The sequence below is a fragment of the Balaenoptera musculus genome, chromosome 2, assembly GCF_009873245.2.
Source record: "Balaenoptera musculus isolate JJ_BM4_2016_0621 chromosome 2, mBalMus1.pri.v3, whole genome shotgun sequence".
Taxonomy (NCBI): Eukaryota; Metazoa; Chordata; class Mammalia; order Artiodactyla; family Balaenopteridae; genus Balaenoptera; species Balaenoptera musculus.
This window is the reverse complement of record NC_045786.1, coordinates 81,221,610-81,248,779: the sequence shown is the minus strand read 5'-3', so window position 1 is coordinate 81,248,779 and position 27,170 is coordinate 81,221,610. Positions and strand designations below refer to the sequence as shown.

Sequence of the window (27,170 nt, the reverse complement as noted above, 5' to 3'; positions counted from 1 at the left end):
TATGCTTTCTTATTCACACAAACTTTTCAAATTGTTTTCCTTTGGCAGTATCATATGTTGTAACCTTTCCCGCAGCTTTTACTTTGAAGATTTTCAAATGTACAGTAAAACTGAAAGAGAAAATAGTACAGTGAACACCCAGATCTCTTCACATACGTTCACTAACTTAACATTTTGCCATATTTTTGGGAGCAAATTCTGAACCATTTGAATACAAGTGGCAGACATGACACATTACATCTAAATACTTCAATTTGCAAATTTACATCTCCTAAAAATAAGAACATATTCTATAATCACTAACTCATTATCACATCTGCGAAAACAAAAATTCCATAACACCGTTTAATAAGCCATCCATAGTCAATCTTTCCCAACTGTCTCCAGGATCCAGGGCCCATTTAGAGCCACACATTACATTCTGTTTTTATGTCTTTTTTAGAACTTTTAATGGAGAACAGACACATTTTTTTGGTTGTTTATAATGAGAGAACTTAGGTCAGTTGTCCTACAGAATGTCACACAGTCTGGATTTGTCATGCTGTTTCTTAATGGTTATATTTAAGTATAACATTTTTTTATAAATTTATTTTATTTTACTTATTTTTGGTTGCGTTGGGTCTTCATCACTGCGCGTGGGCTTTCTCCAGTTGCGGCGAGCGGGGGCTACTCTTTGTTGCGGTGCGTGGGCTTCTCATTGCAGTGGCTTCTCTTCGTTGCAGAGCACGGGCTCTAGGTGTATGGGCTTCAGTAGTTGTGGCACACAGGCTTCAGCTGTGGCACACGGGCTTCAGTTGTGGCTCGCAGGCTCTAGAGCACAGGCTCAGTAGTTGTGGCACACGGGCTTAGCTGCTCCCCGGCATGTGGGATCTTCCCGGACCAGGGTTCAAACCCGTGTCCCATGCATTGGTAGGCGGATTCTTAACCACTGTGCCACCAGGGAGGTCCCTCAAGTATAACATTTTTAGCAATAATATAAATGTGATATATAAAGGTGATACTGTGTATTTCTTTCTTACTGCTTCACTTTAGGAGGCTTGCAATGCCTCTTGTCTCAAGATTGGTGATGCCAACTTTGATTACTTGGTCAAAGTGGGGACCACCAGATCTCTCCATGGTAAGGGTGATTTGCTTGTAACTACAAGCATATTTTGCTTTATTGCGCTTTGCTTTATTGCATTTTTACAAATTGAACACTTGTGGCAACCTGGCATCAAGCAAGTCTATTGGTGTCATTATTTCCAACAGCATTTGCTCACTCTGTGTCACATTTTGGTAATTCTCGCAATATTTCAAACTTTTTCATTATTGTTATATTTGTTATGGTGATCTGTGATCAGTAATCTTTGCTGTTACTATTGTAATGGTTTTGAGGCGCCATGAACCGTGCCCATATAAGATGGTGAACTTAATCGATAAATGCTGTGTGTGTTCTGACTGCTCCAACTGACCGGCCATTCTTCTATCTCGCTCCCTCTCCCCAGGCTTCCCTGTTCCCTAAGGCACAACAATATTGAAATTAGGCCAATTAATAACCCTACAATAGCATCCAAGCGTGCAAGTGAAAGGAAGAGCTGCATGCCTCTCACTTTAAATAAAAAGCCAGAAATGATTAAGCTTAGTGAGGAAGGCATGTTGAAAGCCAAGACAGGCTGAAAGCTAGGCCTCCTGTGCCAAACAGCCAGGCTGTGAAAGCAAAGGAAAAGTTCTTGAAGGAAATTAAAATTGCCGCTCCAGGGAACACATGAATAAGAAAGCAGAACAGCCTCGTTGCTGAAAGGAAGAAAGTGTTAGTGGTCTGGATAGATCAAACCAGCCACAACATCCCCTTAAGCCAAAGCCTAATCCAGAGCAAGGCCCTGACTCTCTTCAGTTCTATGAAGGCTGAGAGAGGTGAGGAAGCTGCAGAAGAAAAGTCTGAAGCTAGTAGAGGTGGTTCATGAGGTTTAAGAAAAGAAGCTGTTGTCCATAACATGAGTGCAAGGTGAAGCAGCAAGGGCTGATGTAGAAGCTGCAGCAAGTTATCCTGAAGATCTAGCTAAGATAATTAATGAAGGTGGTACACTAAACAACAGATTTTTAATGTAGACAAATGAGCCTTATATTGGAAGAAAATGCTATCTAGGACTTTCATAGCTAGAGAGGAAAAGTCAACGTCTGGCTTCAAAGCTTCAAAAGGCAGGCTGACTCTCTTGTTAGGGGTCAATGCAGCTGGTGACTTTAAGTTGAAGCCAATGCTCATTTACCATTCCTCAAACCTTAGGACCCTTAAGAATTATGCTAAATCTACTCTGCCTGTGCTTTATAAGTGGAACAATAAATCCTGGGTGACAATACATCTGTTTACAACATGGTTTACTGAGTATTTTAATCCCACTGTTGAGAACTACTGCTCAGAAAAAAAGATTCCTTTCAAAATATTACTGCTCAAGGACAATGCACCCAGTCACCCAAGAGCTCTAATGGAGATGTACACAAGATTCATGCTGTTCTCATGCGTGTTAACACAACATCCATTCTGCAGCCCATGGTTCAAGGAGAAATTCTGATTTTCAAGTCATTCTTTAAGAAATACATTTCGTAAGGTTATAACTGCCATAGATAGGATTCCTCTGATGGATCTGGGCAGAGTAAGTTGAAAACCTTTGGAAAGGATTCCCCATTCTAGATGCCATTAAGACCATTTGTGATTCATGGGAAGAGGTCAAAATATCAACATTAATATGAATTTGGAAGAAGTTGATTTCAACCCTTGTGGATGACTTTGAAGGGTTTAAGACTTCAGTAAGGGGTTCAAGACTTCAGTGGAGGAAGTAACTGCAGATATGGTGAAAACAGCAAGAGAACTAGAATGAGAAGTGGAGCCTGAAGATGCGATTGAATTGCTGCAATCTCATGATAAAACTTGAACGAATGAGGAGTTGCTTCTTACGGATGAGCAATGAAAGTGGTTTCCTAAGATGGAATCAACTCCGTGAAGGCGGTTGAAATGACAACAAAGAATTTAGAATATGAATAGACTGAGTTGATAAAGCAGAGGCAAGTTTTGCGACGATAGACTCCAATTTTGAAAGAAGTTCTACTGTGGCTATAATGCTATCAAACAGCACTGCACGTGACAGAGAAATTGTTTGTGAAAGGAAGACTCAATCGATACAACAAACTTCACTGCTGTCTTACTTTAGGAAATATCCACAGGCACCCCAGCCTTCAGCCACCACCATCCTGCTCAGTCAGCAGCCATCAACACTGAGGCAAGACCCTCCACCAGCCAAAGATTAAGACTCATTGACGGCTCAGTTGATGGTTAGTTTTTTTTAGCAATAAAGCCTTTTTTAATTAAGGTATATACATATTTTTTTTAGACATAATGCTATTGCACACTTAGACTATAGGCTAGTGTAAACGTGACTTTTATACGCACTGGGAAACCAAAAAATTCGTGTGACTCACTTCACTGTGATATTTGCTCTATTGCAATGGTCTGGAACCAAACCTGCAATATTTCCAAGGTATGCCTGTAATAATAATCTGTGGTGTGACACCTTTAGGTCATGTTAATATCCTGTTCCCAACAACCATCATATAATGGCTTTAGCATGATTATCCTTGATTGAATAAAATATTACTTCATGGTACAAAATGGCGATCCTCTAATTTGATAATTCCTTCTGCATTTATTAGCTGGTATTTTTCTGTAAAGACAAATCCAATCCCTCCTCCTCCCAGTATCACTGCACATCCATGGATTCTTTTTTCTCTTCAACTGGGTTATGATCCATTACTACCATTATTCCATGTGATGCTATAATTATCCCAATTTGGAAAGTTGGCGGGGGCCCCTTCAAGCGGCTCCTGTTTATGTTTGATAAGATTCCATTAATATGAGTTGAGTGTTCCCTTGCTTTCTGGAACAAGAAAATATCCTAGGCTCACTTTACTCTTTTCCTGCCCTAGACCTACAATCAGTCTTACTCCAAGGAGCTCTGCTTCCATTTAGTGGGGAATGTCATTTAGGAGGGGCACTCCCTTCTGAGGCCGCGGGGAACCTAGGGGATCCCTTTGCCTTTCCAACTGCTTGGAGGTGCAGGTGTAGACTTGGGTAGTCTCTTACCAGTAACTAGCTTTGGCAAGCATGTTTATAGATGGTGTGAGTGAGAATGATTTGCACTTGGCTGTGACAATGAACCAGCATGCTTCAGACTATGGGCTTCCCTGACTCTCAAGGTGAAACATGTTCTCCTATTCTGAAGCTTCAGAGTAATTTCTGTAGCTCTGTCGGGATACTCACTCACACTTGGGTTTATTTGCATTGCTATGAGAAGCAGAAAGGTTTTGCAATGTGATGCATTTGGTATTGCATCTCTGCTTTAGTACCTAACTCATTTTGTGATCTTCATTATGTTTTTTAGCCTCTCTAAGCCTCAGTGTTCTTAACTATAAAATGGAGTGGATCCCACCCACCTATCACAAGGCGCTGTTGTGAAGGTAATATAGAGTTCAGAATGGCCCTTGACGCATGATAGAGGGTCAGTAAGTGGTCATTATTGTTATTTTTATATTCTTGCTCGGAGGCAGGTACTATGTTTTATTCATCTTTGAATTTCCCTAGGACACCCAGTCCAGTGTCTTGCACACAGGTGCTCATAGCAAGTGTACAATACCTGAATGAAGGCTTCTTGGTGATAATGGCTTCAAATAAAAAATACACATATATGTATATAAAATCAACTGACACATTTTTTTGAGAAGGGAATTGTGTAAATACTGGTGGAGTTTTAGCTTTCAAGTTTGGAACCAACTGAGAGATAGACCCAGTAGTCAGGCAGATGAAGAGAAAAACACCCTGTTGTCACCTATAACGACATTTAGAGAACACGACATGGGTGTGGATCTGTGTGATAATGGAGTTACAGGGATGTCACAAGGCCATAGCTGGGAAACACGATGTTAGATTATCACTGGAAACTCAAAACGAATCGCAGCATGGTCTGAGTAGGGCAGATGGTGCTTTTATCTAAGATGAGGACTCAGTCTTTCTCAGTTTAGTTTTTCTGCTCTCTCCTCATCCATGGGACTCCCGAAATTTTAACAAGTGCTTTCCCAAATATTCACACCTTGAACTTCTCCTACTTTGGTTTTTATATCAGCCTGTGAGACAGCCAGTGCAGGCCTTGACCATCCACCACATGCCAGGACCCGGGAAACAGAGATGACAGAGATTACGGCACCAGCCATTCCTCCACTCTGTACTCTCTCTGCACCGGGTGTCACCAAAAAAGCTGTCTACCTGGGCCTTGTAAAATTATTCTCACCCCTGACTGTCCCCCTGTCCTCCTGGAAATCCTTCCACAGGGTTTCATGTAGTGAGGGTTAAAATAAGAAATAGCCTACAGAATCATTTTCTGAACTACTGTTGAAGATATTGTGTGCTATATTATTATATTCATCATATATCACAGAAGGATATACCCAATGTATTCTTTTTGTAATTTGGTGCTAGACATCTGACATCTCAATAGCAAATATTGAGAAATTTACATAACCCATCCAACTCTATGCATTTGCTAGAATTAATGCCCAATTAGAATCATATTACCCGAGGGTTTTTTAAAATGTAGTGTATTTATCATTGTTACTGAGTACTGAAGAATTAACCTTACTTAATGGAAGGTCTGGCCTTTGCCCTTCGCTACTGGGAGGTGATCTCTAAGGCCCTGGAATGTCCTGCCTGTTGGGAGTGTCTTTGCCTGGGGTTTTGGCCACTGGACAGTCTAACACTGTGATTTGTGATGGAGGTTTTGGGACGCATCCTGTGAGCTCTCACCTCTGAAGGAAGTAGAGACTAAAGATATTAACCTGACCTCCAGGAGAGAGGTCATAGAACAGTATTTTATGGCCAACAGGACATGTGAAACGCTGCTGTGTCACCCATACTTACCCGCATGCAATGGCACATCCCGATGGGGCATACGCACACGCCATCACCCACGTGCAGGGCATTGTGACCGCGTGCTCCTGCAACACATCACACCATGCAAGCAATGAACAAGGGCGCTTCTACACAAACGTCAGTTTTTACCAAGTAAAATCACTGAAGCGTCTACCAAATTACTTTCTAGCTTCAAAGGTCAGTGGTTTGGGCTGAGACTGATGAGGAGACTCAGATCCTCTATAATCAACCAAACTTTATGTCATACATTCTAAAAGTTAAAAATCTCAACTAGCAAAAGAATATCCTTAACGTCTTACTTCTTTCTTACTGTTATACTCCCCCTGTTGTTCTGAATGAATATTGGGGCTCATTTTCTTTGAAAGATCTGTCTCAGTTTCATTTCACATACGTATATACTTCACCTTATTTACTCAGATTCCCTCTATTTTAAAAAAGTGTTCTTGAATGACTTTTTACATGTATGTTACAAGTTTGTTTGCCTGTGAGTGAGTATACAAGAGCCTCTGTCCTCTGTGGGTCTTAAACCATTCCTGAGCAGGTAGGAATGGGGGTGGGCTTGGGAAGGGGGATTAGAGTTGTGCCCTGGGAGGAAAGGAAACCTGTAAAATGGAAGCATTCAGAGGAGGTGTAAGTCCTCGGCTCCTGGCTGGGGTCTGAGTCACCCGTATTCTCCTGCACGCATATAAGCAACTAAGGCATGGTTCAAAAACTTCTGAGTCTGTGGCCCTATTTCCATGGGAGCCATGGGCCCTGGACCTGGTTCTAACACCGGCGAGATGTGCAGCCTCACACAGGCTGGCCATTGTCTTACCTCATTCTCCTTCTCCGTCTGGGAAGGGAGAGGATGGGACCAGATGGTTTGTAAAGTACATTCAAGTGCTGGTCTTCTTGCCTGTTATGATTCTCTGTGTTTTTGTGGGGAGACATGGGCCCTGATACTGCCTGTCAAAGTTCTTTGTCACTCACGGAGTAGTAGCCCTTCAGACACCATGAATAACCTACTTCCACGAATGAGTGGCCGCTCTCAGCACAGGGTATCCCGGTCCCTTTGCTGACAAGTGATAACCATGGCCCTGCCAGGGACCACAAGTGGCAACCCCATGGCTCCCCAGACATCAGGCGGCGTGTGCTCTATGCCATGCTAAGGCATAGACACAAGCAGCCCCCTACCCCCACCCCTGAAGATGCGGAGGAGTTCTGGAGAGGCAGAGTGATGTATAGGAAAGCCCTCTGCAAATTGTTACATTGTCATTTTTATTATTCCCCAGGGGCCTGACCATTCCGGACTCTGCGCTACAAGATGGTTCTGGGGCCCCTTGAGCAGGCTGTGTAACAACTGCCTACTATGACATTTACTGAACACGTTCAATAATGCGGAATAAGGACGCTGTTCAATTTGAGACAGATATAGGTTCCTTTTTTATACAGTGAAAAGGAAGACTTTCTTTCTAAGTAAACACTGGAGTCCACATTTAATATACAGTACTGGTTACTGCAAATGCCAACACGATGCAGGCATGCAAGCGCACCTACACGTAGATTCTGGCCTTTCTGTTTCATTAGAAGTCTAAACTTAGGTCTCATTTGGAGCAGTACATGCCTACGCCAGACTTGCAAGGGGCTGAGACTCCACAGTACCCCTGTGAAGAGAGTTTAATCCCACTGAAGTCTCAGCTCCCCACCCACTGTTTGCTCAAGTCCACGTGCTATGGAGTCTAGTCGAAGACAGAGAGGGGAGAGGAAACTGGGGGTTGGGTACCTCTTATCATCAGCCAGAAGAAAAATCCTAAATGCAGTAGTAGCATGCGTGAATGTGACAAGTTTCGGGGCCATGCCCTTTCCTGTTTCCGTACCAGCACCCTCTGCGTTAGCCCTGCATGCTCTTCTGTGGGCGAGGGGTTCGGCTCAAGAGAGGAATGAACGCTACAGTGGGCTGCTGAACCATCCGAACACGGGTGGGCTTTCATGGGGTTTGCACCCCCAAATAGGCTCCTGAAGGGCAGGGCGACCAGGAGTGGGGTGCTTGGAGAGGACGAGGACAGGGCTGGGGTTCCGAAGTGACTCAATCCACCAGGGACAATGCCTTACCTTGTTAGTAGTGAAGGAATCCCACACGATCACCTTCCCATCCTGGAGGGAAATGAGTAAACAGTTGAACAAACTAGAGGTCACCACTGGGGAGATGGAAGGTGGGGAGGGGCAATATAGGGGTAGGGGATGAAGAGGTACAAATTGTTATGTATAACATAAGCTACAGGGATATATTGTACAACACAGGGAATATAGCCAATGTTTTATAATAACTATAAATGGAGTACATAACCTTTAAAACTTGTGAGTCACTATATTGTACACCTGTAACTTATATAGTATTGTATATCAACTACACTTGAAGAAAAACAAAAAAGAGTAAACAGTTCAAAAATTGTCAGCAAGCCCTAACACGTAACTGCTGAGAACCTCATGGAAAGCCAAGTCCAGCTGGGCAGTGCCAAGTGGAAAGCCAGAGCAAGTATCTGGACAATCAAGACCCTCCAACCCATCCTTGAAGAAATGGGAGTAGGTGGCGACAGCACTTTCCAGCCTGATGCAAGCCTCAGTTCTCAACCTTGCATTCCTTGTGTAGATACAATGACAGAAAGCAACACTCAGACACTTCTTTTATGCCAATTATAAACCAAGCACAAACTGTTGGTAAACTGTCATCGCCATCGTACCCCAAATGCCAGTAAGTTATACAGGGAAAAGGTAAAGCTGAAATTACCTTCAGATGCCTGACAGTAACTAATGGTCCTTCTCCTCCCCCTCTTCCCACCCCACCTCCCCAGCCTGTCCTCCCTACCGTTCGCCTTTGAGTCCACATTCCCCGCAGGACCGTGTAAGAGCCCCACCCCACTCTTCGCCCACCCCCTCCCTGTGTGGAAGCTGTGGAGGGGGTCTGGGTGGGCCTGACATCAGTCTGACTCCCCCGGGTGCTCACGGACATCACCATGGGACTCGTACCTATGACGGTGGGGACCCCCGTGGGCAGCTGTTCCGGAAACAAAGAGCACTCCCCGTGGAGGGTGAGCTCTGGGCGATGCCACAGACAACACGGCCACTTTCACTGCAATCGCTCTGCAGCCCCAGTAGGGGGTGTGGGGAGGGGCTATGATGCCATCCGTTTGCAACACAAACCCATCAGAGATAAACCCACGTAAGCCCCGGTCGCTGCAGCGCAGTCATCTACCCAGCACGTGGTGTAAGGGTCGTCTGGGCCCCCAGGCTCCCGCTGGCGGTGGAGGAGGATGGCTGAGCTGACTTCCTTCAGCACGTGGGTCCCCCCCACATCCTCAGGGATGGAGAATCTGCAGCCTCTGCCGCAGGCTTGATTTTTTTAAATCACTCAAGCCATCTGGAGCCAGATCTATTGAGTGAGGTGGATGCCACTTAGGGGCACCAGCAAGGTCTGAGTAACTAAAGTGACACAGCAGCTTGCTTCACTTGATCTGATGGAAGATTTCCATATTCACGCTGCGTGGGGCTGAGAGGCCGTGATCAAAGGCAAAGTCGGCGGTTTGGGGCCTTTTAAGACTCCTGAGCACATCTGTGCTTCTAATTTTTCTGACTAAACGCCCATACGTGCTGTGTGGGTGAATTAGATAACAGAGTAGAGGGCTGCGGCGGGGCGGGGGGTAGAGACTCAGTGTATCACCCAAGTCAGCGTTCCCTTCACAGGCTTCCTCCACCGCACAGCCCGCCTGCCTGTCTCCACCGCCCACCTACTGTGTGCTCTGGAGAGAGAAAGGCAACCAAGAAGCTAAAAGCAGTCTCATAACTAAATGTGGTCCCTCCACGAGCACAGACATTTACACCAGGGGCCTACGTACCTGGAGAGACTGTGCCTCCACCCCAAACCCCAGCCCACACAGTCAGGCAGATTGATTTCCTGCCTTTTAAGGGAGAAAGGCTGCTCTGAGTCACTCAAAGTCTGTTCCAGAGCCCTTCTGCTGTTTCCCACCTTCCTCCCTTCCCCCACCCGCCTCTCCCACTCCCTCTGCAGTAGAGGTGGATGGATGGAGTCAGTCAGCAGTGCTGAAGCACCCCTCCTCCCCTCCCACCCTCTCTAGTAAGAGTGGTACACGAGTGACAGAAAGTCCAACATATGGCATCCTTTTAAGGATAAAAAAAAAAGTCTAAAAGGCTAGGCGGCAACACGTACATCTCAACAACCACTGTGTAAAAAGGAGCCTTTGGAAAAAAGTCTAGAAAGAGGTGCTCTAAGATAATAATGATTGTAACAGGGCGGTAGGGGTAAAAAACCTTTTCTTTCTTTTTTCCAGTTAAATACATAACTGATACATTAAATTTTTTATGAACATAAAAAAAAGCAAGTGCAATGTGATATACTACATTTGTAGGTCATACAGGAGATTAATAACACCTGTCCTATCAAACATAGTACCGACAGAGATACTAGAACTCATGGATTATTTAGAATATGTACAGTTTTGATACTTAAAAGGGTTATAAATAAAAACCAAATTTTCCTTTGAAAAAGCTGGACTGAAGGCAAAGGCAGGGGTCGGGGGGGCTAAACTGGCCATAAAAATATATGACTTCAGTTTATGGTTTTATGTTCAACGAATGTAACATCAAAATAGACATAAAAAGCACTAAGCAGTGGTAGCTAGCCTCCTGAAAGACATGTCCTTGTCCAGGCCCCTCCCTCATTATATCGGTGTTGGTCTGGGTGACCAGTGGAATGCAGAAGAAGGGAAGGAATGTCACTTCAGAGGCCAGGTCATCAAAGACAGCACGGCTTCTGCCTTTGTCTCCCTCTCCTGCTCTGGGGGAGACCAGCTACCGTGTCGCGAGCAGCCCGATGGAACGGTCCACACGGTGAGGAGCTAAGGCCTCCAGCCAAGAGCCATGTGAGTGAGCCATTCTGGAAGTGAGCTTCTGCCTTAGCCAAGCTGTCAAATGACTGCATCCCTGACCAACATCTTGACTGCAACCTTGTGAGACACCCTGAGCCAGAACTATCCTGCTGAGCTGCTCCTGATTCCTCACTCTCAGAAACCATGTAAGATACGAAATAGTCACTGTGTAAGCTGTTCAACTTGGGGGTAATTTGTTATGTAGCAGTTTAATAACTAATACATAAGATGTAAAATAAACCACGTCAACTGTATAAAATGAATGAAAAAATTATACTTCACAAAACACATAGTTTAAATTTGTTCTTTAAGGCATAAAAACTGCTAAACTCTTAAACTGAAAGAAGCCACAGTGGCACTTCAACCACTTACGCCTTCAACTTGGAGGAAAAAAAACCCCTAATTTAAAAATGGTTTCGGGGTAGGGGCAAGATGGCGGAAGAGTAAGACGCGGAGATCACCTTCCTTCCCACAGATACAGTAGAAATACATCTACACGTGGAACTGCTCCTACAGAACACCCACTGAACGCTGGCAGAAGACGTCAGACCTCCCAAAAGGCAAGAAAATCCCCACGTACTTGGGTAGGGTAAAAGAAAAAAGAAATAACAGAGACAAAAGAATAGGGACGGGACCTGCGCCAGTGGGAGGGAGCCGTGAAGGAGGAAAGGTTTCCAGGCACTAGGAAGCCCCTTTGCAGGCAGAGACTGCGGGTGGCAGAGGGGGGAAGCTTCGGAGCCGCGGAGGAGAGCGCAGCCACAGGGGTGCGGAGGGCAAAGCGGAGAGACTCCCGCACAGAGGCTCGGCGCCAACCAGCACTCACCAGCCCGAGAGGCTTGTCTGCTCACTCGCCGGGGCGGGCGGGGGCTGGGAGCTGAGGCTCGGGCTTTGGTGCTAGCCGGGAGGGAGTCCGGGAAAAAGTCTGCAGCTGCCGAAGAGGCAAGAGACTTTTTCTTGCCTCTTTGTTTCACGGCGCGCAAGGAGAGGGGATTCAGAGCGCTGCCTAAACGAAATCCAGAGACGGGTGCGAGCCGTGCGGCTATCAGCGCAGATCCCACAGCAACAGGGGCGCAGAGGGAAAAACGGAGAGATTCCCGCACAGAGGCTCAGCGCCGAGCAGCGCTCACCAGCCCGAGAGGCTTGTCTGCTCACCCGCTGGGGCAGGCGGGGCGGGGAACTGAGGCGCGGGCTTCGGTCGGATCGCAGGGAGAGGACTGGGGTTGGCGGCGTGAACACAGCCTGAAGGGGTTGGCGTGCCGCGGCGAGCTGGGAGGGAGCCAGAGAGGAGGTCTGCAGCCGCCGAAGAGGCAAGAGACTTTTTCTTGCCTCTTTGTTTCGTGGCGCGCAAGGAGAGGGGATTCAGAGCGCCGCCTAGACGAACTCCAGAGGCAGGCGCGAGCCGCGGCTAACAGCGCGGACCCCAGAGACGGGCGCGAGCCGCGGCCATCAGCGCGGACCCCAGAGACTGGTAGGAAACGCTAAGGCTGCTGCTGCCGCCACCAAGAAGCCTGTGTGCGAGCACAGGTCACTCTCCACACTGCCCCTCCCAGGAGCCGGTGCAGCTCGCCACTGCCAGGCTCCCGTGATCGGGGACAACTTCCCCGGGAGAACACACAGCGCCCTCAGGCTGCTGCAACGTCATGACGCCTCTGACGCCGCAGGCTTGCCCCGCCTCCTCCGTACTGCAACACCCCCCCCCCCCCCCCCCCGCCCCCGGCCTGAGTGAGCCAGAGCCCCCGAAGCAGCTGCTCCTTTAACCCCGTTCTGTCTGGGCGGGGAATGGACGCCCTCAGGCGACGTACATGCAGAGGCGGGTCCAAATCCAAAGCTGAACGCTGGGAGCTGTAGGAAAGCTGTAGAGAAAGGGAAATCTCCCCCAGCAGCCTCAGAAGCAGCAGATTAAAGCTCCACAAACAACCTGATGTGCCTGCATCTGTTGAATACCTGAATAGACAACGAATCATCCCAAATTCAAAAGGTGGACTTTAGGAGCAGGATATATTAATTTCCCCTTTTCCTTTTTTTGTGAGTGTATATGTGTATGCTTCTGGGTGAGATTTTGTCTGTATAGCTTTGCTTTCACCATCAGTCCTAGGGTTAGGTCCGTCCATTTTTTTTTTTTTTTTTTTTTACTTAAAAAAATTTTTTTTTCCTAATATATGTTTTCTTAATAATTTTTTCCGTATTTTCTATTTTTAGAAATTAAAAAATTTTTTGATAAGTTTTTTCATATTTTTTATTTTAAAAAATTAAAAATTTTTTTTCTTAATAAATTTTTTTCTTAAAAATTTTTTCTTATTTTTTACTATAAAAAATTAATAAATCTATTTTTAAAAATTAAAAAAAAAATTTTCTGAACACATTTACTCTTAATAATTATTTTTTCTTATTTTTTATTATAATAGCTTTATTTTATTTTATTTTATCCTCTTTTTTTCTTTCTATTTTTTTCTCCCTTATATTCTGAGCTGTGTGGATGAAAGGCTCTTGGTGCTCCAGCCAGGCATCAGGGCTGTGCCTCTGAGGTGGGAGAGCCAACTTCAGGACACTGGTCCACAAGAGACCTACCAGCTCCACGTAATACCAAACGGCAAAAATCTCTCAGAGATCTCCATCTCAACATCAAGACCCAGCTTCACTCAACGACCAGCAAGCTACAGGGCTGGACACCCTATGCCAAACAACTAGCAAGACAGGAACACAGCCCCATCCATTAGCAGGGAGGCTGCCTAAAATCATAAGGCCACAGACACCCCAAAACACACCACCAGACGTGGACGTGCCCACCAGAAAGACAAGATTCAACCTCATCCACCAGAACACAGGCAATAGTCCCCTCCACCAGGAAGCCTACACAACCCACTGAACCAACCTTACCCACTGGGGACAGATACCAAAAACAACGGGAACTACGAACCTGCAGCCTGTGAAAAGGAGACCCCAAACACAGTAAGATAAGCAAAATGAGAAGACAGAAAAACACACAGCAGATGAAGGAGCAGGGTCAAAACACACCAGACCTAACAAATGAAGAGGAAATAGGTAGTCTACCTGAAAAAGAATTCAGAATAATGATAGTAAGGATGATCCAAAATCTTGGAAATACAATAGACAAAATGCAAGAAACATTTAACAAGGACGTAGAAGAACTAAAGAGGAACCAAGCAACGATGAAAAACACAATAAATGAAATTAAAAATACTCTAGATGGGATCAATAGCAGAATAACTGAGGCAGAAGAAAGGATAAGTGACCTGGAAGATAAAATGGTGGAAATAACTACTGCAGAGCAGGATAAAGAAAAAAGAATGAAAAGAACTGAGGACAGTCTCAGAGACCTCTGGGACAACATTAAACGCACCAACATTCGAATTATAGGGGTCCCAGAAGAAGAAGAGAAAAAGAAAGGGACTGAGAAAATATTTGAAGAGATTATAGTTGAAAACTTCCCTAATATGGGAAAGGAAATAGTTAATCAAGTCCAGGAAGCACAGAGAGTCCCATACAGGATAAACCCAAGGAGAAACACGCCAAGACACATATTAATCAAACTATCAAAAATTAAATATAAAGAAAACATATTAAAAGCAGCAAGGGAAAAACAACAAATAACACACAAGGGAATCCCCATAAGGTTAACATCTGATCTTTCAGCAGAAACTCTGCAAGCCAGAAGGGAGTGGCAGGATATACTTAAAGTGATGAAGGAGAAAAACCTACAACCAAGATTACTCTACCCAGCAAGGATCTCATTCAGATGTGATGGAGAAATTAAAACCTTTACAGACAAGCAAAAGCTGAGAGAGTTCAGCACCACCAAACCAGCTTTACAACAAATGCTAAAGGAACTTCTCTAGGCAAGAAACACAAGAGAAGGAAAACACCTACAATAACAAACCCAAAACATTTAAGAAAATGGGAATAGGAACATACATATCGATAATTACCTTGAATGTAAATGGATTAAATGCTCCCACCAAAAGACACAGACTGGCTGAATGGATACAAAAACAAGACCCATATATATGCTGTCTACAAGAGACCCACTTCAGACCTAGAGACACATACAGAGTGAAAGTGAGGGGATGGAAAAAGATATTCCATGCAAATGGAAAGCAAAAGAAAGCTGGAGTAGCAATTCTCATATCAGACAAAATAGACTTTAAAATAAACACTATTACAAGAGACAAAGAAGGACACTATATAATGATCAAGGGATCGATCCAAGAGGAAGCTATAACAATTGTAAATATTTATGCACCCAACATAGGAGCACCTCAATACATAAGGCAAATACTAACAGCCATAAAAGGGGAAATCGACAGCAACACAATCATAGTAGGGGACTTTAACACCCCACTTTCACCAATGGACAGATCATCCAAAATGAAAATAAATAAGGAAACACAAGCTTTAAATGATACATTAAACAAGATGGACTTAATTGATATTTATAGGACATTCCACCCAAAAACAACAGAATACACATTTTTCTCAAGTGCGCATGGAACATTCTCCAGGATAGATCATATCTTGGGTCACAAATCAAGCCTTGGTAAATTTAAGAAAATTGAAATCGTATCAAGTATCTTTTCCGACCACAACGCTATGAGACTAGATATCAATTACAGGAAAAGATGTGTAAAAAATACAAACACATGGAGGCTACACAATACACTACTTAATAACGAAGTGATCACTGAAGAAATCAAAGGGGAAATCAAAAAATACCTAGAAACAAATGACAATGGAGATACGACGACCCAAAACCTATGGGATGCAGCAAAAGCAGTGCTAAGAGGGAAGTTTATAGCAATACAAGCCTACCTCAAGAAACAGGAAACATCTCGAATAAACAACCTAACCTTGCACCTAAAGCAATTAGAGAAAGAAGAACAAAAAAACCCCAAAGCTAGCAGAAGGAAAGAAATCATAAAGATCAGGTCAGAAATAAATGAAAAAGAAATGAAGGAAACAATAGCAAAAATCAATAAAACTAAAAGCTGGTTCTTTGAGAAGATAAACAAAATTGATAAACCATTAGCCAGACTCATCAAGAGAAAAAGGGAGAAGACTCAAATCAATAGAATTAGAAATGAAAAAGGAGAAGTAACCACTGACACTGCAGAAATACAAAAGATCATGAGAGATTACTACAAGCAACTCTACGCCAATAAAATGGACAACCTGGAAGAAATGGACAGATTCTTAGAAATGCACAAACTGCCGAGACTGAACCAGGAAGAAATAGAAAATATGAACAGACCAATCACAAGCACTGAAATTGAAACTGTGATTAAAAACCTTCCAACAAACAAAAGCCCAGGACCAGATGGCTTCATAGGTGAATTCTATCAAACATTTAGAGAAGAGCTAACACCTATCCTTCTCAAACTCTTCCAAAATATTGCAGAGGGAGGAACACTCCCAAACTCATTCTACGAGGCCACCATCACCCTGATACCAAAACCAGACAAAGATGTCACAAAGAAAGAAAACTACAGGCCAATATCACTGATGAACATAGATGCAAAAATCCTCAACAAAATACTAGCAAACAGAATCCAACAGCACATTAAAAGGATCATACACCATGATCAAGTGGGGTTTATCCCAGGAATGCAAGGATTCTTCAATATACGTAAATCAATCAATGTGATACACCATATTAACAAATTGAAGGAGAAAAACCATATGATCATCTCAATAGATGCAGAGAAAGCTTTCGACAAAATTCAACACCCATTTATGATAAAAGCCCTGCAGAAAGTAGGCATAGAGGGAACTTTCCTCAACATAATAAAGGCCATATATGACAAACCCACAGCCAACATTGTCCTCAATGGTGAAAAACTGAAACCATTTCCACTAAGATCAGGAACAAGACAAGGTTGCCCACTCTCACCACTATTATTCAACATAGTTTTGGAAGTGTTAGCCACAGCAATCAGAGAAGACAAAGAAATAAAAGGAATCCAAATCGGAAAAGAAGAAGTAAAGCTGTCACTATTTGCAGATGACATGATACTATACATAGAGAATCCTAAAGATGCTACCAGAAAACTCCTAGAGCTAATCAATGAATTTGGTAAAGTAGCAGGATACAAAATTAATGCACAGAAATCGCTTGCATTTCTATACACTAATGACGAAAAATCTGAAAGTGAAATTAAGAAAACACTCCCGTTTACCATTGCAACAAAAAGAATAAGATATCTAGGAATAAACCTACCTAAGGAGACAAAAGACCTGTATGCAGAAAATTATAAGACACTGATGAAAGAAATTAAAGATGATACAAATAGATGGAGAGATATACCATGTTCCTGGATTGGAAGAATCAACATTGTGAAAATGACTCTACTACCCAAAGCAATCTACAGATTCAATGCAATCCCTATCAAACTACCACTGGCATTTTTCACAGAACTAGAACAAAAAATTTCACAATTTGTATGGAAACACAAAAGACCCCGAATAGCCAAAGCAATCTTGAGAACGAAAAATGGAGCTGGGGGAATCAGGCTCCCTGACTTCAGACTATACTACAAAGCTTCAGTAATCAAGACAGTTTGGTACTGGCACAAAAACAGAAATATAGATCAATGGAACAGGATAGAAAGCCCAGAGATAAACCCACACACATATGGTCACCTTATCTTTGATAAAGGAGGCAAGCATATACAGTGGAGAAAAGACAGCCTCTTCAATAAGTGGTGCTGGGAAAATTGGACAGGTACATGTAAAAGTATGAAATTAGAACACTCCCTGACACCATGCACAAAAATAAACTCCAAATGGATTAAAGACCTAAGTGTAAGGCCAGACACTATCCAACTCTTAGAGGAAAACATAGGCAGAACACTCTATGACATACATCACAGCAAGATTCTTTTTGACCCAACTCCCAGAGAAATGGAAATAAGAACACAAATAAACAAATGGGACCTAATGAAACTTAAAAGCTTTTGCACAGCAAAGGAAACCATAAACAAGACCAAAAGACAACCATCAGAATGGGAGAAAATATTTGCAAATGAAGCAACTGACAAAGGATTAATCTCCAAGATTTACAAGCAGCTCATGCAGCTCAATAACAAAAAAACGAACAACCCAATCCAAAAATGGGCAGAAGACCTAAATAGACATTTCTCCAAAGAAGATATACAGATGGCCTACAGACACATGAAAGAATGCTCAACATCATTAATCATTAGAGAAATGCAAATCAAAACTACAATGAGATATCATCTCACACCGGTCAGAATGGCCATCATCAAAAAATCTAGAAACAATAAATGCTGGAGAGGGTGTGGAGGAAAGGGAACACTCTTGCACTGTTGGTGGGAATGTAAATTGATACAGCCACTATGGAGAAGAGTATGGAGGTTCCTTAAAAAACTACAAATAGAACTACCATACGACCCAGCAATCCCACTACTGGGCATATACCCTGAGAAAACCATAGGTCAAAAAGTGTCATGTACCACAATGTTCATTGCAGCTCTATTTACAATAGCCAGGACCTGGAAGCAACCTAAATGTCCATCGACAGATGAATGGATAAAGAAGATGTGGCACATATATACAATGGAATATTACTCAGCTATAAAAAGAAATGAAATGGAGGTATTTGTAACGAGGTGGATGGAGTTAGAGTCTGTCATACAGAGTGAAGTAAGTCAGAAAGAGAAAAACAAATACAGTATGCTAACACATATATACGGAATCTAAGGAAAAAAAAAAAAAAAAGGCCATGAAGAACCTAGTGGCAAGACGGGAATAAAGACACAGACCTACTAGAGAATGGACTTGAGGATATGGGGAGGGGGTGGGGTGAGATGTGACAGGGTAAGAGAGTGTCATAGACATATATACACTACCAAATGTAAAATAGATAGCTAGTGGGAAGCAGCCGCATAGCACAGGGAGATCAGCTCGGTGCTTTGTGACCACCTAGAGGGGTGGGATGGGGAGGGTGGGAGGGAGGGAGATGCAAGAGGGAAGAGAAATGGGAACATATTGTATATGTATAACTGATTCACTTTGTTATAAAGCAGAAGCTAACACACTATTGTAAGGCAATTATACTTCAATAAAGATGTTTAAAAAAAAAAAAAAAAAAGAAAAAAGAAAAAAAAAAGAAAACACTCCCGTTTACCATTGCAACAAAAAGAATAAAATATCTAGGAATAAACCTACCTAAGGAGACAAAAGACCTGTATGCAGAAAATTATAAGACACTGATGAAAGAAATTAAAGATGATACAAATAGATGGAAAGATATACCATGTTCCTGGATTGGAAGAATCAACATTGTGAAAATGACTCTACTACCCAAAGCAATCTACAGATTCAATGCAATCCCTATCAAACTACCACGGGCATTTTTCACAGAACTAGAACAAAAAATTTCACAATTTGTATGGAAACACAAAAGACCCCGAATAGCCAAAGCAATCTTGAGAACGAAAAATGGAGCTGGGGGAATCAGGCTCCCTGACTTCAGACTATATTACAAAGCTTCAGTAATCAAGACAGTTTGGTACTGGCACAAAAACAGAAATATAGATCAATGGAACAGGATAGAAAGCCCAGAGATAAACCCACGCGCATATGGTCACCTTATCTTTGATAAAGGAGGCAAGCATATACAGTGGAGAAAAGACAGCCTCTTCAATAAGTGGTGCTGGGAAAATTGGACAGATACATGTAAAAGTATGAAATGAGAACACTCCCTGACACCATGCACAAAAATAAACTCGAAATGGATTAAAGACCTAAGTGTAAGACCAGACACTATCAAACTCTTAGAGGAAAACATAGGCAGAACACTCTATGACATACATCACAGCAAGATTCTTTTTGACCCAGCTCCCAGAGAAATGGAAATAAGAACACAAATAAACAAATGGGACCTAATGAAACTTAAAAGCTTTTGCACAGCAAAGGAAACCATAAACAAGACCAAAAGACAACCCTCAGAATGGGAGAAAATATTTGCAAATGAAGCAACTGACAAAGGATTAATCTCCAAGATTTACAAGCAGCTCATGCAGCTCAATAACAAAAAAACGAACAACCCAATCCAAAAATGGGCAGAAGACCTAAATAGACATTTCTCCAAAGAAGATATACAGATGGCCTACAGACACATGAAAGAATGCTCAACATCCTTAATCATTAGAGAAATGCAAATCAAAACTACAATGAGATATCATCTCACACCGGTCAGAATGGCCATCATCAAAAACTCTAGAAACAATAAATGCTGGAGAGGGTGTGGAGGAAAGGGAACTCTCTTGCACTGTTGGTGGGAATGTAAATTGATACAGCCACTATGGAGAACAGTATGGAGGTTCCTTAAAAAACTACAAATAGAACTACCATACGATCCAGCAATCCCACTACTGGGCATATACCCTGAGAAAACCATAATTCAAAAAGAGTCATGTACCAAAATGTTCATTGCAGCTCTATTTACAATAGCCAGGACATGGAAGCAACCTAAATGTCCATCGACAGATGAATGGATAAAGAAGATGTGGCACATATATACAATGGAATATTACTCAGCCATAAAAAGAAATGAAATGGAGGTATTTGTAATGAGGTGGATGGAGTTAGAGTCTGTCATACAGAGTGAAGTAAGTCAGAAAGAGAAAAACAAATACAGTATGCTAACACATATATACGGAATCTAAGGGAAAAAAAAGCCATGAAGAACCTAGTGGCAAGACGGGAATAAAGACACAGACCTACTAGAGAATGGACTTGAGGATATGGGGAGGGGGTGGGGTGAGATGTGACAGGGTGAGAGAGTGTCATGGACATATATACACTACCAAATGTAAAATAGATAGCTAGTGGGAAGCAGCCGCATAGCACAGGGAGATCAGCTGGGTGCTTTGTGACCACCTAGAGGGGTGGGATGGGGAGGGTGGGAGGGAGGGAGATGCAAGAGGGAAGAGATATGGGAACATATTGTATATGTATAACTGATTAACTTTGTTATAAAGCAGAAGCTAACACACCATTGTAAGGCAATTATACTTCAATAAAGATGTTTAAAAAAATAAAAAATAAAAAAAATAAAAATAAAAATGGTTTCACTTACAAATAAGACCTTGAAATATGCTCAGGAAGAAAATGTTTGAATGGTTTGTCAAATAGAGTTTATAATATTTCAGTTATTACTAATTCCAAATCTACCCAAATTAGTGAAGTTTTCAAGTACGCCAGAGAATTCTTAACGGGGTAACTCGTGTCCTTTGGCGCACAGGCAGAGATATAACATTCGGAGAGGGTCTTTTGAAAAGGACGGCTCTTTCCCTTCAGCTTACAATCAGAAACGTGCCCACCATCACCCGACAGGTGTGACGTACCTGCGAGGAGCTCACGATCCTCCTCTTATCCTTGCACCAGTCCATGCACAGAACCTTGTTCCCATGGCCTTTGAGGGTCCTTCTGGTCTTCATGACAAACTGCCCCAGGGCCTCCACGCGCTCGGCCACCTGGTGCACTGCAAGGACAAGACACACTCAATCCCGGGACTGAGGACCAGGCCTGAGCCACAAGCTGGCACAGGGGAGCCGTCGGTGCTTCATTCTCCTGCGCTTTAGCCCATTGCCCTCACGATGCTCTCTCTTTCAAGCTCAGGAGAAGGTAGAGACACGCTGTCATTCTCTCTGTGTTTAAGACCCTACATTTATAACTTATATAATACTGTGCATCAACTATACTTCAATAAAAAATGACCCTGTTTTTCAAAGCACTTCCATATATGCACGCTGAGGGATGAAGGACAGGACTGCCTCATATTTGCAAAGCTCTACATAGAACTCTCCCACTGAAAGGCCACAGCTCTGCAAGGTGGGCAGGTAGGCAGTGCAGTGAGATCGCTACTCCCTTTGAATGGGTGAAGAGACTGAGGCTTACAGAGGTTATCCGGCTAATACGAGTTCATACAACTGACCAGGAGCAAAGTGGGGGCTTCTGGTTCTTTCACCTACTACTTTCCAGTCACAAGGACAAGTGACTTTACAGAAACCGTCCTATCAGGTGCCAGGACGTGCACCACCTGCTCAACAGCAGGCCCTGTGTTTCCTCACTGGTCCCCCCCATGCCTGGCACGGGTCTGGGACATGGTAATTGCCCGACCCACGTGCTGCAGGAAAGAGCGAATTGACTGACCCTCCAAACAGTACACTGTGGATTTACTGAAAACTCACAGTGCCGGCAGAGATCAACGCAACATTCCACAAGTCTGAACACATGATCTGCAGAAGGTACGTACATCAGGAAGGCGCTCCAAAAATCAATCTCTCAGGGGCTGGGACCACAGCCTCTTTCCTGAGGCCAAGGGAGAGCTTTTGGGGGGCTTTTGGAGACGCTGTCAGAGGGAGACGAGTTCACGCGAAGGAGCAGAAAGGGTCCCCGAAACCATTCAGTCCGTGCCGTCATTGTGCAGGGGAGGAAACTGAGGTGGGGGTCATGTGGCTTCTGTCCCCTTGTGCGGCGCCACTCCCTTTCAGGTTAGAGGCCGCGCCGGGCTCCTAACCCCACCTCCGCTTCTCCTTCCTCTAAACCTCTCAGCTGGGCCTTTTTCTGGGCAGGTGGGGAGGAGGGGAGGGGGCATTCTAGGCCAGGGGACAGCCCCAGGAAAGGTGTGGTGTCTTGGCACAGACAGAACATCAGGGGTGGAGGGAGGCAAGGCACCGGCTCTGGCCTTCCCAGGGAGCTGCTGGTGCTGGCGGGGGAAGTGCCCACCTCCCTCACTTGACGCCTGGGCTGAGGCGTTGACTCTGTGCTTTAACCCTTGTGACAACAGTGCCCCTTCTCAGGAAATCCTTCCTTCCTTCTTCCCTCCCCTCTTCCCTTCCTTCTCTTTAAACACGTCGGTGTGTATTTCCTAAAAACAAGGAATTCTCTTGCATAACCACAGCGTAACTATCAAAGTCAGAGAACTGAAACACTGAAACAATACGATGTCTAATCTATAGACCTTATTGAGATGCTCTCCATTGACCCAACAATATCTTTAGAGCAAAAGAAAACCTAAGATCACGTGTTGCAGTCACTGGTCACTCTCTTTCATCTCTAGTTACTTTGTTCCCCAACCTGGGCTTGTCTGATGCTTCCTCAAGATTAGCTTTGGGTAATGCACGTTTGGCAGGACCACCACAGACTAGCACTGAGGTCCTGCCCCGAACACCTGTCCCGTCAGAAGGCACCTGCTGCCCGCTGGTCCCATCACCAGCAATGTTTACTCGGACCCTTTGGTCAAGGTGGCGTCTGCTAGGGTTCTCCACTGTACAGTTACCATTTTGCCTTTTGTCATGAAAAAGTACTTTGTGGGGATGGACTCTGAGAGTATATAAACATCACAACACTCCTCAAACTTGAATACCCTACTTTTAACATCCATTAATGATTCTTGCCTGAACCAATTGTTATGATGGTTGGTAAGGGGTGACTTTTCTAATTCCATCATTCCTTCTGCATTTTTTAGTTGACTTTCTAATATAAAGAGGAGTGTTCCTTCTTCCCCAATGTATTTATTCATTCATTTACATTAGTAGGGACTCATGGATTCTCACTTTATTCAAGAAGTTATAATCCTTTACTACTATTTATTTTGATGCCCAACTCGTCCCTGATTTGCTCGGTGGGAGCCCTATCAGGCAGGCTCCCGAGACCTTCCGACACGTCCCCATCACCCTCGGAGCACATCTTCTTGCGGGCTCATGTTCCCTCCCTGCCCTAGCCCTGGAAGCAGGCATTTATTTCTCCAAGAAGTTTTGGTTTCTTTTAGTTGCCCCATTTCTTTGTGACGAAATAAAAATGAGTGAACAGGTTAAAAGTCTCTGTGAAAACCCACGCTGTAAAAAGTACTTGCTAAACTATAAAGTGCTACACGAATGTGCAATTATTATGCCATCGCTTCTGCGAAGACACTGCATTCTTTATTGCCACCAACAGCACGTTAGTCTTTTATGGAAACATTCTTCACAAAAACGTATTGAATGCAATTTAAAAACAGACTGAGTTTTTCTAATTTCTTATGGGCCTTTTACACAAGCCTATACCAGCTCAGAGCTGTGAGCATATTCTAGTCAGTATTTTACTTTGAAGCTTCATATCAATATTAGTGCTACTTCCCCCAGTTCAGCATTAGGACAATCATAGCCATTTAATGTCACTCTTACCAAAAAAAAAAAAAAAAGATGACTCACCAACCAAAATAGGGCCTCCTTACAAAGCATGAATTTGAACACATCCCAACTATTAATTATTTTTTCTCACTGCATTTTCTCTTCCCATATATAGATTCACTCCCAACCTACTCTATCCTGTTTCTATCTGCCAAATCTCACATCTGCTGAATTAAAGAGTTTTTTAAAAACTTTAAATACCAGAAAGTAAAAACAAAACCCAAAAAACTGGAAACGAGTGGAATATGCTCTTGTAAATCATTTGTGGGAGCTTGGTTCAGGACAGATGTGGTTTCTCCTTTGCCTTCTGATGAACCACGCCTTCAGGGTTTAACTTTTTCTTTTTTAAAAAAAGAAATGATGGGGGCTTCCCTGGTGGTGCAGTGGTTGAGAATCTGCCTGCCAATGCACGGGACACGGGTTCGAGCCCTGGTCTGGGAAGATCCCACATGCCGCGGAGCAACTAGGCCCGTGAGCCACAACTACTGAGCCTGCGCGTCTGGAGCCTGTGCTCCGCAACAAGAGAGGCCGCGATAGTGAGAGGCCCGTGCACCGCTATGAAGAGTGGCCCCCACTCGCCGCAACTAGAGAAAGCCCTCGCACAGAAACGAAGACCCAACACAGCCATAAATAAATAAATAAATAAATAAAATAAAATAAAATAAAAATCATACAGTGGCTTCCCATTGTATGAAAAAAAAAAAAGAAATGATGAACACAGCTAGCTGGTTTCTATAATAATAACTTACTAGAATAGAACGATAGCCTGTTAAGAAATTCCACTAGAAGGTAAGTGGCAGGAGGATGGGGTGCTGTCTTGTTGGAGCTCCTTGGAGCATTCACTGCAACAGAGCGGTCAGGAGCCCGGGCTCCGGGTCACAGTCTTGCGCAGCCGCACACCAGCTGTGCAACCGTGAGCCTCGGCTCACCTTCCTGCCCCCTCGCTTCCCTCATGGGGTTGTTGGGACAACTATCCCAGCCTGGCACAAAGGGAGCACTCAATGAATGTTAGCTATTGCTCTCCAGCTTGGCACACAGTGGGTACCCAGTAAATATTTATTGAAAGGATAAAGGGAATGCTCAGTGATTACTAAATTTCAGTCAACTGCAGCAATCCTAGGCAGCAGGTTTTGGTGGGCTAACCTAACTTTTCAGCCCCTTTCCCTTCTTTTTCTGTACCTCTCTCTACCCCTAAGCCATCATCTCTGCTTCAACTGCCAACCAACTCCTAAATTTATCAGCGCAAACTTGCTAGCACCGGCAGTGGGAGCCTCACTTGTTTCCTGATCCAAGGAGTCCGAATCCACGGGATGGAGCCAGGATGCTGCATTTCCACATGCTCCCCAGGTGAGTTATACCCACTAAAGGTGGAGGTGGCGCAGCTCTGAGAAGGTTCAGAAAGGCAGCTTCTTGGACGGGAGGGCGGGGCAGGGAAATGGGGCAGATAAGGGGAGGATTCCAGAGTCTGTGGTTGAGAACACAGCGATGCCTCAAACCCCAGCGGACAATTCAGAAAGGAGCTGGTTGGGGAGAAAGCCATAATTCAAAAAGATACGTGCACCCCAATGTTCACTGCAGCACTATTTACAATAGCCAAGACGTGGAAACAACCTAAATGTCCACTGACAGAGGAATGGATAAAGAAGATGTCGTACATATATACAATAGAATACTACTCAGCCACAAAAAAGAATGAAATAATGCCATTTGCAGCAACATGCATGGACCTAGAGATTATCATACTAAGTGAAGTAAGTCAGACAAAGGCAAATATCATATGCTATCACTCATATGTGGAATCTAATTTTTAAAAATGATACAAATGAACCTATTTACAAAACAGAAACAGACTTACAGATATTGAAAACAAACTTATGGTTACCAAAGGGGAAACGTGGTGGGGAGGGATAAATCAGGAGCTTGGGATAACATACACACACTACTATATATAAGATAGATAACCAAAAAGGACCTACTGTATATCACAGGGAACTCTACTCAATATTCTGTGATAACCTATATGAGAAAAGAATCTGAAAAAGAACGAATATAGGTATATGTATAACTGAATCATTTTGCTGTACACCTGAAAGTAACACAACATTGTACATCAACTATACTCCAATAAAATTTTTTTAAAAAAGAAATAAAGGAGCTGGTTGGGAATTAAGATGGTAAGCGCTCTTTCTTATGAATGATGTGCAGGTAGGGTAGTTGCTGGAAACTGAAAGCCATGGTTGGAACTCAAGAAGAGGGATAGAGCTGGAAGTATAGGCTAGTAACTGTCTACTGCTTGAATGATGTTTCCCTCCTATGTGCCAAATGCTTGGGTACAGAAAAGAAGAAGACAGTTCCTGCTCTTACTGGGCTCGCAGTCTGCAGGGCACGGACAGGCCAGCACACAGGTAACCACTGCAGTGTAGTGAGAAGGTAGATAACAGAGGAGTTGGGGAGCCGAGGGCAACATGGCTGACTCTGCTGCAGGTGCAGCCATCGGAGGAGACGTCACAGGAACCTGGTTTTGAAGGATGCATAGGAGTTGGGGTAGGGAAGGGGGAGGCAGGAAATTAGTTTCTTACCATTTACTTTTGTTCGTTATTCAGTAAAATGGAAGACATGACCTAATCCATGGGGTGTGCTGTGGTTTAACAGGGAAAGCAAATTAAACTGCTTAACGATACTTGGCTGGCCAGGAATCAAAAATGTACAGGTGGGTACTAGGGGCTGAGGACCAAAACACTGGAAACAACATGACCTGGAGGAAAGAGGGCTTCTGAAATGGAGGGGCCATGAAATGTCAAATGTAATTATCTGTCATTTTTTTTTTTTTTTTTTAATTTTAAGTGGGATCTTTTTTTTTTTTTTTACGCATTTTTAAATTTATTTTATTTATTTATTTATTTATTGGCTGTGTTGGGTCTTCGTTTCTGTGCGAGGGCTTTCTCTAGTTGCGGCAAGCGGGGGCCACTCTTCATCGCGGTGCGCGGGCCTCTCACTGTCGTGGCCTCTCTTGTTGCGGAGCACAGGCTCCAGACGCGCAGGCTCAGTAGTTGTGGCTCACGGGCCCAGTTGCTCCGCGGC

The 27,170-nt window shown here is 43.7% G+C and overlaps 1 protein-coding gene across 3 annotated transcripts in view; it reads right to left on the bottom strand.

The window, feature by feature from the left end:
• GNB5 (G protein subunit beta 5) overlaps positions 1–27,170 on the bottom strand; it is a 56,502-nt gene that overhangs the window by 18,367 nt on the left and 10,965 nt on the right. For all 3 annotated transcript variants that reach the window (XM_036843422.1, XM_036843424.1, XM_036843425.1), the window contains 3 exons: positions 21,261–21,397; positions 8,045–8,086; positions 5,942–6,018 (listed from right to left, as the gene is read on the bottom strand). In XM_036843422.1, coding sequence (XP_036699317.1) covers positions 5,942–6,018; positions 8,045–8,086; positions 21,261–21,397 — 256 coding nt within the window. The remainder of the gene's footprint in view (positions 1–5,941; positions 6,019–8,044; positions 8,087–21,260; positions 21,398–27,170) is intronic.